Source organism: Dermacentor variabilis, chromosome 11 (genome assembly GCF_050947875.1).
Source record: "Dermacentor variabilis isolate Ectoservices chromosome 11, ASM5094787v1, whole genome shotgun sequence".
Taxonomy (NCBI): domain Eukaryota; kingdom Metazoa; phylum Arthropoda; class Arachnida; order Ixodida; family Ixodidae; genus Dermacentor; species Dermacentor variabilis.
Genome location: NC_134578.1, coordinates 121,437,656 through 121,452,760, shown reverse-complemented (window position 1 = coordinate 121,452,760; position 15,105 = coordinate 121,437,656). Strand labels below are relative to the sequence as shown.

The 15,105-nt window shown below is 48.5% G+C and overlaps 2 protein-coding genes across 2 annotated transcripts; one reads left to right on the top strand and one right to left on the bottom strand.

Annotated features, from left to right (window-relative positions):
* The first annotated feature begins 6,466 nt into the window (after positions 1-6,466).
* On the top strand, positions 6,467-8,368 carry LOC142563484 (membrane metallo-endopeptidase-like 1). The gene has a single exon (XM_075674036.1). The coding sequence runs from the start codon at positions 6,467-6,469 to the stop codon at positions 8,366-8,368; it is 1,902 nt and encodes a 633-aa protein (XP_075530151.1).
* A 3,000-nt stretch (positions 8,369-11,368) lies between these two features.
* On the bottom strand, positions 11,369-11,788 carry LOC142563483 (putative nicotine oxidoreductase). Its single transcript, XM_075674035.1, has one exon. The coding sequence runs from the start codon at positions 11,786-11,788 to the stop codon at positions 11,369-11,371; it is 420 nt and encodes a 139-aa protein (XP_075530150.1).
* Positions 11,789-15,105: the final 3,317 nt, after the last annotated feature.

Sequence of the window (15,105 nt, the reverse complement as noted above, 5' to 3'; positions counted from 1 at the left end):
AGAGCGACCTAGCTCGACAGTATATTTGTTAGTGCGAGAGAGACTGGTTGCGTCTGAGAGAGCTTGCTCTGCCATAGTTAGTATAATTCATCAATCTAAATGGTGTGCTCGTTAATGGAGGGCGGGCTTATAAGTCAGGTAATTGTTGCAGAAGTATGATATTTGCTCGGCTATGGTGCTTCCGCGTTTCTCAGGTAGGATCCAGAAATGGCATGATGGGACTCGGGCAGAAAAGCAGAGGGATACCAAACTGCGCGCACCACATTTGACCACAGCGGGCCAAGGACGAATAGGGAGTGAGCACGACTGCAAGGTTTCACAGCACCCCTCCCCCGCCCCCCGCCTCCTTGATATATATTAAGAATTTAAGTTTTGTAAGGCGTGAACAAGCATCGCTCGTCTATTCATTTCTGTAGACTAGTGCCCACACACCCTAAACCACACGCGCAAGACGTTTTACTTACCCCCTTGTTTGGTTGGATCCACGATTCATCCTGCACTATGTTTTTTAGTTCGGCTCTTAAGTTTACTTTTATTCCGATGGAAATTATATCGACACTACCGGCGCATTTGTGCCGACGCCGACACCTTGGTGTTCCGTATGAAATCCAGGGGCCATAACGCATTAACCGTATGCTTATGTGCAAGTGAAAGCACGCGAGGGAAGCCGAAAATCGCCGCTTAATCTGGCGCGCGCGAAGGAGGAAAGCAGAGCGCGAACGTGCGGTCTTCCGTCGCGCAAGAGGCCGTGACGGTATGCAAGGACTGGGGGCAGCGTTGTGCTTCGGCACAGCTGCGTATTGCGGGACCAAGCGCAAGGGCAAATGGCAGTCCCGGCTCAATATTGCCCGCGATAGGGAAGAAAGCGGGGGGGGGGGGGGGGGGAGAAGTTGCGCAGGATCGAGGGGGCCATCTTCACGGCCACCCGTGTTCACGCACGCCGTATCTTGAAAGCGATCTGCCGACGGCTCGTGCCTTTGTGGGTGCTGTTGTCGCCGCTCTTAGGTTGGAGCGATGGACAGCACGAAGGTCACTTCGAGCGCTGCTGCCGCCGCGCTCGCTCACACCAGCTTTTTGACAACGGGTGCCCTCAATCCCCGAGTGTGATGTATTCATGTTTGCTTGAGCGTGCTGAAACCATGCTTGGTAATTCGGTTAGTAAACGAATGTTTACAAGTTTATGCAGCTGATAAAACACTATCCTTACTTCGTGTAGCTGTCTAGAAGTTTGCTATCGCAATCGACTCTTTGCTTTTTGAGCGAAACTGCGACACTTCTTTCTAAACACGGCCAGTAAACACCTTACTTAACTCACTCACTAAACATTCCCCTTCAGCTGAATCTCCAGTTAAGACCACGAATTTTGGGGCGGGGGGAGTTCAACTACCTACAATATTAGCTTCTCTAAACACGCTCAAAACGCTTGACATTTCTGTCTTGATCCCACATGGAATGATGCAGATCCATGCCGAGAAGAGCGGCACCTATTTCGCCCGTGTACTACGTAGCCGGGCCGGCTTCACCATTTACTCACACGAGCCGCGCCACACCTGCAAGCTCGACCACGCCATGGGTACGTTGAAGAAAATGTGACGTTGCTACTAGCAAAAAATGTGAAATATTTTGCGTGACATAGCTACGCATCATAGAGAGTGAAAACTTGTTATGACTCGAGTATACACATGATAGCGTGTGTAAGCGCAGCTGAACGAGGGCGTAGAATGAGACATATACACAGAGACAGGGCTAACTTTCAACTGTAGATTTTATGTTTGCACGCGTCCCTAAATATACGCCCGACGAGCGTAAACAAACGAGACAACAAAAAAAAACATTCAGTGGTGCATGTCGATGAACCGCACACGTGTCCAAGGCACGGTCAAAACACACACTGCAATAGTTACACTTTCATAGGCCTCCACAATCTTCCTTGTCATCTTGCTATGAACCCTATACAAAATAGATGTACTTTCAAACATTGGTTTGTAGGGACAATCTCGGCAATGAAGGCCCAAATCACCCGAGATTACCATAGTGACATTATATTGATGCTATTTTAGTCTCTCATTGATGCATGTGCCAGTTCGTCCAACACAAATTCTTCCGCACGAAAGCGGATTGACATAGACAAAGTTATGAGTGCAGGCTACAAATTGCGAGGTTGAGTAGAACATGCGTTCTGGAAGATCTCAACAAATTTATAACCTGCACGCATAACTTTGTCTGTGCCATTCCACTTTCGTGCGGAACAACGTGTGCTGGTCAAAGCCGGGATTTTGAAACATGCTATGCCTATTACGTCGCTGTTCGCGTTTTGCGCGTGGTTAGAGTGGCGCTTAGGCCGCGTTATCAAGGCAAGTTTTGTTATCCATATGATCAGGCGGCCTTGAGGGACGGGTAATAAGGGTGGCGCAGAGAGGAAGCCATAGCTGCAAAGCCACGCAACCTGCCTTTGGTGCTCCTTCCGTTGCATTATCAAGGTGATGCGCTGTGTCTTCGGGTTTCCGACGGGCAATGCAGTTTGCTTTCAGTCAGCTTATTTGAGGTCGTTGCCTTATTATGCGGGTGTGAGTGGAGTCACGTGGTAATTTTATATTTCGTGAGGTTTGTTTGCCAGTAAGAAAAAAGTGCGCTAATTTAGTACGTCAGTGAAAACACAGCAGTTAGATGTCATTTGAGGGTGCCTGGGGTACCTACAATTTCCTCATTGACACTTTGATTGTTAGGAGAGTACTTCTGGAATTAGATAATTATGTGCAATCGTCGAATTAAATTTCAGGAATGAACGAATTACTGGTGGCTACTCCATTGTGCTGGAAACAATATGCACTAGGTTCTATTCGAGTAACGTAACTGTTCTTTAAGTCTTGGTGCATGATAGTTAGGGCACCCTGTATGATTCACTCAGTAACCGAAACGAGGCCAAGCCGGATTCAAATGCAATAAGAATCAACAGCAGTCATGCGCAGGAGCGCTTATACTTGGGCTGAAAGAAAAAGAAAAATTAAAGACAGAGAGCCGCAGTATTAGTGATAGCGCAGTGTACGGCAATTACTCGAACGTAGATTACACCAGCGAGAGACCTCAGGTTCTTGGTGGTGGGAGAGGACTCGGGCTGTGAAATTAAACTTTCTCCTACTATGAGGTCTTGTAAATTCTCATATGAGGCCGTCACTTCAGGGAACAATTCTTCGAGGTCACAGGCAGTTTCTTCAAGTGCAATAAATATGCAGGGTGTCCCCCATAACTAGAGCCAAGAATTTAAAAATGAAAGGCGCGTCGCAAGCAAGTTTAACTAAACACATACTATTCGCAATAACCTATATTAACTCATAATTTTTCCCCTATAACACGCTAATTGTTTTTTATCACCCAACTTTTTAATTATTGGCTGAGGACACCAAGCATGATACGCAGATTTTTAGGGCACCGTCAGAAACAACGAATCGAGTTGTTTCCTTGACGATACGTCTCACGTAGTCCTTCTTTCCGTTGCATAGAAAGCCCACGAAATATGAAAAAAAGCCACGTGACTAAGCGCTTTCGCGCTTGTAGCGTGCGAGAGCTCTCAAGCCTGCATTCGGTGAACAAGGTCGGCTCCCATCGGATGACGGCTAAAATACATGCTGCTGGCCGAGCGTTGCCGAGCAGATAAAGAACGCCCTGCCGCTTCCTCGTCGCCAGTCACGATGCAGCCGACATTGTTCACCGAACGCACGCTTGAGAGCAGCACGCTAACACTGCGCAAGCGCTCCGTCACGTGGCTTTTATTTTTTTCATATTTCACGGGCTTTCTTTGCAACCCAGAAATAAGGACTACGTGAGACGTATCGTAAAGGAAACAACTCCATCCGTTGTTTCTGAAGGGGCTTTAAAAGTCTGCGTATCATGGTTCGAGTCCTCCGCCAATAATTAAAAAGTTGGGTAAAAGAACTTCACTATTGAGGTTTGTGGGAAACAAAACATTGTCTGGGTTACTATACGCTGTTGCGAATAGCATGCGTTTGCTTCAAAGCCCTTCCGGCACGCCTTTCATTTTTAAATAATTGGCTCAAGTTAGGTGGGACACCATATATATATATATATATATATATATATATATATATATATATACACACGGTGTCCCAGCTAACTTGGACTAAGATTTTAAAAATAACGAAAAGCTCTAGACTACTATGCAGTACCGACTGCATAGTAGCCGTAGTCGTATGTACTTACGGCCAGCATTTTTCTCATCACGAAGTCTTAATTAATAACTTTAATTTGTGAACATCTTAATTATTTATTGACTCGCAAACATAAGAGAGATAGGAAAGAGTGGAAAGTTGTACAACGTTACAAAGTTGTAGGGCACCTTAAATAACTTCCGAAACAAGCGTTTCGTGCTGAAGTGGTCCTGGTTGTTTTTTTCCAAGGAAAAAACAAAAGCCAGCGAAATACGCGAAATACGAAATAGACAGGCGCTCGCGCGCCGTTACTCCAGCGCTCCCAAGTGAATAGCAACGGATACACGGCTTTACTAGCGGCGGCCGCTCGATACAGGGCTTCACGCTATGTGATGGTCGCGGCAAGCAAGAGACCACGCCACTGAAGGATTGATAAGCGTTGCGGAGCCTTGTACCATGCGGTGATAAGAGAACGCAGCCGTATATCTTTCGATGGTTGCTTGTAGGCGCTTGAGTAGCGCCGTGCGAGTGCGCACCTATTTCGAATTTCGCGGTTCTTTCTTGGAAAAAACAACCAGGACCACTTCGCACGAAATAAATGCTTGTTTCCAAGGGTATTTAAGCTACCTTACAACTTTGTAATTGATATGTTTACGAGTCAAGCAACAATTAAAAAGTTCACTAATTAAAACTAATTACGTAATACTTCGTTATCAAAAAAATGCTGGCCCAAGTACATACGACTACGGCTACTATATGGTCGGTACGATCTCTCCGGAGCAACCGGGTATTTTCAAAATCTTATTCCAAGTTAGCTGGGACAGCCTGTATACATACACGCACACACACATACATACATACATACATACATACATACATACATACATACATACATACATACATACATATACATACATACATACATACATACATACATATATATACATATATATATATATATATATATATATATATATATATATATATATATATATATGGTGTTTGAAAGGCTGGTCGGGCCCCAGCCCACCTCCATGGAAAAATGACAACTTTTTCCGGCTATGGATGCTCGTATTCCAGAACATGTTGCACAATTTACGGTTCCCAAATATATTCCTAAAACTCATATAAATATCATGGCGTCTGTCTATCTCGTGCTCTTACATGGTTGTCTCAAGTAATTAACATAACAAATGATGCTAACTGCACGCTAGCTAATTTACGTCGCAACTTGCATCACACCCCGCACTATGTAAAAATACATGCGTACCAAACACTTGAACGACACAAACTCGAGTACGCCCGCGCCATTTGGGGCCCCATCAGATTACCCTATCAAACATGAGGGAATCAGTCCGAAATCGTGCTGCAAGGTGAATTTATTCAGAATACGCTGCCTGCAGTTTTTTTATTCTGATTCTGATCTAATAAGCATCACTGCACCGAAATTCCGGGCCGACCTTCTCAGTCATGAATGCCTCCGCAAAATTTCGAGGCTTGCCACTTTTCACAGATTTTATCACGGGTCAATGAGCCGAGCCTAATGACTCCCGCCCACCGATTATCGCTTCTCATCAGTCACCAAAAAGCCGTTTATTTCTCACATGCGCATACTTCTGCGCATATGACTCCATTTTTCGCCGAAACAGCAAAAGGTCGAAATAAGTTATCTGTAGGTGGTGTAAGCAACCCCTCCCCTCATAAATTTAAAGCCGGTCTGGCGGACTTTATTAAATAGTCTTATGCATTGCTCGCTCTTTACATGTTGTAACGCGCGGCATTGAAATGTTTATATGTATGCATCAAGTGAACTAACATTTCTATTTAATGCACTAAATGTTACATATGTCGACACCTACTTATTTTACTGCGATATGCGTTGTACTGTCTACCCGTTTGTATTTGTTATTCATAGGTATTTTGCGTTCCCGTAATCAGCGTTTCTTTCCTGTTGATAAGTCACTCCTATGTACGCTTAAGCATTCCTCATGTAAAACCACGGAACAGGGGTATTTCGAGGTACTCGAAATAACAAACCCGGGAAAACAAAATGACAAATTGCAGAATGGGGTCTACTTAATGTTAACTTTTTGAGGTTTCATCGTCAAACAAAAACACTTATTGTGATAATTCTAATCTCAATTGTATTGCGCATTATTTACTCGCTGTCTGCCTGCATTTTACATGTCAGTTCTGTCCTTTGTGGAGTTGCCCTTAACTCAGAGTTTTTGTCTTTTCTCTGCTGACTTCTCACTCCCTAATAGGGCTTGATTTCTCCGAGCACTCGATCGAACCCTTCGATGCTTCGCGTCGCCGCCGCAGTGGCAGCCACAACAGCGATTCTGCTGGGCACATGCGTTCTGGTTCTCTTCGGCGTTCTAGACTTCTGGGGAGAATGGGACAGCATGCTGTGCACCACTCCGGCCTGCAGCGAGTTCGGCAAGCTCATCGCCCACAGCGTAGACCAGTCCGTAGATCCCTGCAGCAACTTCGACGCGTACGTCTGCAGTGGTTGGCGAACCACGCGAAAGTACTCTGTGAACGCAGAGCTGGTCATGAATGCGGTAGACGTCATGACCAAGGTCGTCAGCAAGGGCGCGGGACCGGACACAACCGTACAGAGCAACCTCGACAAGGCCAGGCGCTTTTACCACTCCTGCGACGTGGTGTGGCGCGGCGAACGTGATGAGCTGCCCGTGATCCGCGAGTACATCGAACGTGCGGGTATCATATGGCCTCGCAGATCGGCGACGCCTAACGTTGCGCGTACGCTACTGAGCCTGAGCATCGAGCTAAACTGGCCAGTAGTTGTTAGCGTGTTTGTGTCAAAGCAGACTATGTCGATTAGGGTTCCCAGCTCCTATTTCGCGGCTGCGGAAGAAAGAGGCAGGCTACAGAACGAGGAAAGCCGGAAACGAAGGTTCGAGTTACTCAAAACGCAATTCTTCGATGGCCTTGAAGACGATACTGTCACATTCGAGGACACCACTGAATTGGATGAGGCGTTCTTTCGTCCCCTCGTAGACGTCCGGAAACACACTGGTCAACAACTCATGAACTGTACCGATGAACACAAGTGGAATTACTTGCTCGCGGAATTCAACCTGACGGCGGTGAGGAGATTCCAGAGCGACAGCGTCGATTACGTGACGACATTCTTCGACCTGTGGAACCAGTCAGGCGAGGCGAGAACTCACCTCTTCGTTTCCTGGATGGCAGCACGGTATGTCAGTACATTCTCCAACCGCGCCCTCATCTCGAACTTCCACGGCACAACAAATTACGAAACGATCAAATATGAGCAGGTGCGGTGGTGCTTCTCGCTCGTCTACAATTTCATCGGAGACTTGCTATTCGCTCCGTACAATGCCCACGTTTTTCTCTCCGACGTGCGCCTAGACGTGGAACGCATTGTCCTGGCGATCAGAAACGCGTTCGCAGCTCGCCTCGCAGCAGCGAGAACACCCAACGCGGCAAAATATTACACAGAGTTCCGATGGTCCTCTCTTAATACCGTTATGGCCGTTTTGAAACAAACCGAACCTCAGAACGACAACGCCAGTGATCTTGCCGGCACACTTTTTCCCGACATGAATGAATCGCTGGCGAGAAACTGGCACGCCGCGTGGAAATACTGGTTGTCGGGAGGAGGAGGCAGCGTTCCACGTGTGCTGGGCCTCGTGGCCGCTAGAGACTTCAAGCTGTTTGAATATTGGCGCGGTGACTTTGTCCTCGCCCCCTACGCCCTCTCCTTCCCGCTCTACGACGTTCATCTCGCGGACGCCGTGAAGTTCGGGGCACTCGGTGGAGTCGTGGCCAGAGCTTCGGCCGGACTGGCACTGTCACACTACTTTGGCGACAGCAATTCCACCACTGAAGCCTTGAACGAAACGCTTAAGTGCACCAACAGCTCTTACGAAAGAGACGCGTGGGCTACGCTAAAGGACGTAGCAGCATTGAACGTTCTCGCGGACGCGTACCAAGCGCACGGGTCACGCCACACCCTCGCTGGCGTGAGTGGCTTCACGGCGGCACAGCTGTTTTTCGTCTCCTGGTGCTTCGCCAAGTGCCGCGGATACTCGGAGCCACTCTCCGATCAGTGCAGCGCGTCTCTTCGTTATGTGTCTACTTTCAGCTCCGCTTTCGGCTGCTCCTCGGGCGATCCGCTAAATCCGGTGAAACAGTGCGTCGTTTTTAATTGACCTGCTTGTTCTTTAAAACGAATAGTACACGTGTGTGCCGTGATTATGGTGCAACGTCACTATGAATATTGTGTGTTTGTGTGCAATCGTTATATATACGTCTGCAGGTCTTAGTGGCTACGCCTTTGCTTAAATATCGCAGTCCCTACTCCAAACTTCCTAGGTTGCTCGTCTACAGCATTAGGCTTTACTTTCTTATGTTTGCGTCGATGCCTTCAACATCTACATATATTGAAACACTGCCCTCACTGCGGAGAGCTCGCGGACCGATGCCACAAAACATGGGCTTGTCAGGTTAACACCGTGGTACACCCCATCCCCGACCCCGCTATTCGGAAATGGCAGGCCAACCTTCTCAGCGATCAGCCTGACCGGCTGCAATGGCTCGTCGGTCGGGCCCTAGCAGCGGAGGAAACCAGAGGGTGACCAGGCCAGGATGCCATTGTATTCGACTCCCAGAATTTCGATCTAGAATAAAAATGTTTTCAATCAATCAATCGATCAATCAATCAATCAATCAATCAATCAATCAATCAATTGCCAGAAGTAGGCAAGCTCTCCGAAGTGGCAAAGAAACTGACGAAGCTTATAAACGAACAGGAGGTAACATTTGAAATTATAGCATCGGAAAGATTGAGCAAGTAATAAATTTCCGGCTAGAGCCTATGCACGATGACTTTAGACGTTAATGTGATTACCCTTGATGCATTTTAGCAAAAAGCGTACTGCCAGGGTCCTCAATTTTGTGCGGCCTGTTTTTTTATGTCCCACCAATCTTTGTAGCAACATTATTGGAATGGTAATCTTATTAACGTCGGCAGTTAAGAGGAGTTCTGACGTAATTATTTTTTCTCTTGCCAAGATTATCATCACCTCTCTAGATCTGCGCTCCTCGCTCAAATAAAGCTCCAGGTTCATCCCTTTTACTTCACTTGATTCTCCATCTTCAGCTGCTTTTGATATCGTCTTTTTCACTTCGCTCTAGTGACTTCAATATTTCAGTGAAAACCTCTTACCCCGTCTTTTGCTTGTCTATCTTGTCACTTAACCATTGGCACATGCCCACTACACGTTCATTACATCTAGCGTCACATGCCTAGTTGTACATAACTGAAGGACGAAGTTGTCCGTTCAGCCACTCACTAAATTGGCCAAATTGGCTTGAAAGACGAAAGGTAAAGATGGACATGATGAAAAGCTCCGTGAAGTTTCCAAACATTGATAATCGCTATAACATGGGGACCGCATGAAATCAGAAGGAAACTTTGCACAGGAGGAATAAAAATGTCGGCCTTGAAAAACAAGCATGACATGGATGGATGAATAACTTTCTTGAGGTCCCTCGGAGCGCGCCATTAGCGTGCAGCGGGCCGCTCTCACGTCGGGACAGAGGGGCCATGCCTCTACGCCGCGTGGCGGGCCCGATGCACAGCCCAGAGCTGTGCTTCTAGGTCTGAGCTGCGTAAAGCTTGGACCCACTCTTCTTTGGTGGTCCTGGTCCCCGGCGCCAGGGGGCGACCTCAGAGCATGTGAGGAAGGCTAACTATAGCTTTACAAAAGCGACACACATTGTGAGGGTGCGCGTCCGGAAAGATTTTGTGCAGGAAGGCCGGGTATGGGTAGGTGCCTGTCTGAAGCTGCCCGTACGTGACTTGTACTTTTTTGAGGGCTTTGTGCGGTAGCGTCATGGTTCTCTTGACTAACTTACAGTGCTGGGTGACATCGTTGTAAGTGAGGAGAGGGTCGCGCTCGCTCTTCCATTCTGTCGAGAGGGAGTCCGGGCTCGCACGGTGAGTAAGGTCTCGTACGGCCTCGTGTGCCGTCTTGTTGAGGTTAGGGAGCGGGCCCTCTAATTGTCCCGTGTGTGCCGGGAACCAATTAATGTAGTGTAGGGTGAGGTGTTGAGCACCAAGTATTCTGCCGACGACCGGAGATATGCTCCCTGTTCCGACGGACAGAATTGCCCTCTTGGAGTCGCAGTATACCAAGCTTTTATCGTATTCAAGGAGTGCAAGGCTAATGGCCACCTGCTCGGCCACCTCAGGACTATCAGTGCGGACCGTGCACGTGTTGATGATCGTGCCATCTTTTTGACCACCGCTGCTACATAGGCCCCTCTGCTAGGATATTTAGCTGCGTACGTAACGCAGCATGCGGTCCCGGAGGCGGCTGCCTGTCGGAGGAGAGCTTTGGCTCCAGCAAGTCTTCTGCCGACGTTGTTCTCTGGGTTCATATTCCTGGGCAGAGGGGCTGCCCTGATCTTTTTCTTCTGGTCGGGTGTTAGCCCGTGGCTGTTACACTCGATCTCCCGAGGCTGCGACGCCGATTTCTCGTAGGATCCATCTGCCCGCCGGTGTGCTGGACAGCCTAGTGATCTGTGCGCGTTCCTGTGCCTCCGCAATCTCACTAAGCGTGTTGTACATTCCTAATGCGTCCAGCGCCTCCGTGCTCGTGTGCATGGGTAGACCCATGGCTCTCTTGGCGACCTTACGCAGGAGCGTTTCAAGCTTGTCTCTCTCCACTTTTGAACCAATTGTGCATGACCTTGATGTACACGAAGTGACTGATTACGAAGGCCTGTGCCAGTCTAAGCAGGTTGTCCTCCTTGATGCCGGTTGGCCACTCGTCTCAGTAGACGTGTGGCGTTCTCGGCCTTCGTGGTGAGCTTAGCGACTGCGATGGTGTTCGAGCCATTCTCCTCTATTGTCGTGCCCAACATCTTGATGTGACCGACCACCAGAATTTTGTTGCCTTCAGCGGTGTACAGGCGCACGCATGCGTCAGCGCCTGTGTCCCATCCCTTCGGTTTGCGCCCTCGTCTCTTGGGTCTATATAGCAGCAGCCCAGACTTGCTCGACGAGTACCGCAGGCCTGCTGGTTTGAGGCACTCCTCAGTGGTTCGAATCGCATTTTGTAAAGTGTGCTTGATTGGTACTTCGCTCCCCTTTGCCACCATATGGTCACGCCATCTGCGTAGATCGTGTGTTTGAGGTTCCCGATTCAGGTCAATTGCCTGGACAGTCCTATCAAGGCCAGGTTGAAGAGGGTGGGGGATATCACCGAGCCATGTGGGGTACGCGTGCAGCCTAGTACGAGTGGCTCCAGCTGCAGGGAGCCGACTCGTAGCGAGGCCTGCCTTCCCCTCAGGAAGTCACGGATGTAGTCAAGGAGACGTTGACCAAATACCGGTGTTGAGATTTCTTGTAGAACGAATGAGTGCCGTGTGTTATCAAGGGCCTTTTCTAGGCCTAGCCCCAGTATGGCATTGACGCCTCTTGTTGTGCTGTCTAGTATCTGGATTTTGACCAGCTTCATAGCGTCTTCCGTCGCCAGCCCCTGACGAAAACCATTGATGTTGTGAGGATATATCTCGTTGTCTTCCAGGTAAGGCTTCATACGGTTAAGCACCGCACGCTCCATGGTCCTACCTACGCACGACGTAAGCGAGATTGGACGCAGATTGTCCATGCTGAGAGGTTTGCGGGTTTCGGCATTAAGACGGTTTTGGCCGTCTTCCATTCCATGGGAACTTTGCCATGAAATAAGGAATTTGGGTGGGGATAGAGCAGCTACGCAACTGTGAATGGAAGTAGTCAGTATAGCACCACGTCTAACTATCATGAGCTTACAGGAGCTTTACGAGAAGTGTACAGGGTAAAACCGGAAACAGAAGACGTAATAAAAGTTGTATAAAATGTGGTAGGGATAATAGCCTTGTCGAGCTTACCTCAGATCATTAGGTGTACCAGAGAGTTCCACGAATGACACAGGCATTCTACTACATAAAAGGAAGATACTAAAGAATTGAAGAATTACGAACCCATTAGCTTGCTTCTAGTATTGTACAAAGTATTCGCGAGAGTAATTACTAATAGAATCAGCGCCGAACATGGCTTTCGCCACCCCAAAGAACTAGCTAGCTTCAGTAATCTGTAATCTGCAATGAATCACATATATGTAATAAATCTGGCAATTGAGGAATCTGCAGTAAGCTAGTCTCCCTATGCAAGTTTCACGGAAACCAGCAGTCGTCGAAGCGTTGCGTAACCAAGAAGTACAGGCAGCATGCGCGAACATACTAGCAAGAAAGAAAGAAACTCCCAGTTTCGCCCGAAACGCCAGGCATTGATTTGCATAGACAAAAAGAACATTACAATGCTATATACGAGGTAAGATTAGTCGTTTTATCAGCAGCATAAACTGCTTGAAACATGCGCCTAATAACCTAACAGGCATGTTGTCTATACAGCGTGCGAAGACAAATACGGACACATCTCACTCGATGACTGCGGACACTTGCTATGGAGAACGCTGGCGTGACGAATAGCGGCAGCCGCGGCGAGTGATATCGCTTCATGCTGTCTCTCACTCGAACCCCAACTATGTGCACGAGAACACAGCAAACACGAAGCCATACCAGGTTCACTAGCCATTGAACCCACCGCGTACTGCTTCCAAGATAGGACGCGCTCGGCCGCCGCAGCAGAACACATTCCCCCTCCCCCCCCGCCCACCCCCAAACGAACGCACATCTCGCCGCTTCGCACTTTGCGCGCGTGGGAAGACGGCGGCATCCACGCGAAATAGCCCTAAAACTTTGTAAACTAGAGACCTCCTCCGCCTTCGCTTCTCCTCTCTTTCGCACTACCTACTGAACCGTCTACTATGCTTCAGTGTAGCGGACGACCTTTCACGTAGTAAATGCACGCATAGCAACGAGGTGCGCTTTAAACGCTCGCATTGGCCTTGTGGCCCTAAGTTTGTGTACAGCAAGCAATTTGACATGAGGACCATATTAAAAAACAGCGCAACGGAACGGCACAACAAAAAAGAAAACGAACACAGGCGCAGCTCACACCTTATTTTATTGAAGCCAGACCCACAAGTATGTATATCCACAACCTGCGCAGACTCAGCGTAACAAGGGAAATGGGATATGTCTAACAGGAAATGATTAAACCAGGCGCCAAATTAATTTGCCTGCTGCATTGCACTCTGCAATCGATATTTCGCTTACACAGTTCTGACCAGCATTGCTGAAAAAATGCCTCTGACGTTTCACGAGCGGTTGCTTTCTTGCCTAGAATTTCCACGCTACGGAAACGTGGTTCACAAGAGGGACAGCTACTGCAATGGTGAGCAAGATGTGTATTCTCCTTGTTAGCTATATTTCTTGCGTGCTCCCTGAGTCTGTTATTTTTACAGCGCCCCGTCTGGCCAACGTGTACCTTTCGGTAGGAAAGGGGGATCTCGTGCACAATGTTGTTGGCACAATCGACTAGTCGCCTTTCATGGTTCATTTTACAGCACACATTTTTGTCTGCACAAGTGATGCGACGGCTAAGCTGAGCAAGCTTCATGGGGGATCAAAAAACCAACAGAACGTTAAACCGGGTGGCCACTTTTTTTCGGCAATGTGTCTCCTTGTGCAGGCAGTGTTAGGGTTGGCGTCTGCGACCACGTGGCGACAGGTCATTCACCCTACCCTCTGAGCCGGAGCCCATGGGCGACCTCATCCCCTTCACCTTCTCTTGGTCGTGGCATCGTGTGTGCTACCTCATCCACACCACCTTCTCTTGGCCGGACCCCACGGCGCCGGAGAGGTCATTCACCCGACTTTCTCCCCGGATTCGTCGAAAAGAGGATCGACTTCTCCTACCCGTGCTCGGTATTGCAGGAGGAGGGGCCCTGTCATCGACGGAAGCAAGATCCCGCCCACACTTGTGAGAGCCTATTTAAGGGGCTCCGAAATTTACTTTTGAGAGACTTCATACTTGATACTTCATACTTCATGCTCTTCTTATTTTATTTCAACTACCTTTGAATAAACAGTGCAAGTTTCGCACTAGCAAATCGTCTCGCCCCTGCTTGGTCACCATGATCTACCGGATGCCTGCAGCCCGCCGACAACGCCACGCTACCCAATAAGTAATGTCGTTCGAGCTTCGATAGGCAGGCGCCGCTACTTCTCGGCAGCAGTACGGTACGCTACCCTGGAACACGCAACAAACTGGCTGGCAGCGATTGGGATACGGAATCCTGGAGACCCCAACTAGGACGACAACTACGAGATCGTAGCCTCTTCGTCCTGGCAACAACGTTCGGAAGGAAGGTGTCTGAATCATGACGGCATGTGGTAAGTGCACGGCTTTTCTTCACTGAGATATCACTTGGCTTTTACGTATTTTTTGGAAAGTACATTGCAGTGATTTTTCTTTAAACCGTTGTGAGAAGTTTGAGTACGTCAAGGTTGTATAGAGTGAAGGTTTAGCAGCACTAAGGGCAGCCATGAACTTGAAGGCACTAAAGAAGCCGGAATTGTTGAGCCTGGCCAAATAGTTGGGCCTCCAAATTGCCGAATCAAAGAGAAAGCCGGAGATCATTGAGGTGATCGAAGCGACCGGGGCACACGACGAGGAACTGAGGGAATGCCTCGAGAGCATTAAAGAAAAAGAAAAAGAGCGTAAGCGCCTCGAGAAAGAGGAAAAAGAAGAGCGTAAGCGCCTAGAGGAAAAAAAGGAACGCGAGCGGGCAGCACGTGAGGCCAAAGAAGAGCGTAAGCGCCTAGAGGAAAAAGAGGAGCGCGAGCTGGCAGCACGTGAGGCCAAGGCAGAGCACGACGTTGAAATGAAGCGCCTAGAGATTGAGCTTCTGAAAGGACAAAATAGCGAAAGACGAAAGACCTAGCACAGAGGCACGTGAAAGCGAGCGCAGAATGACAGACTTGATGGCACCCT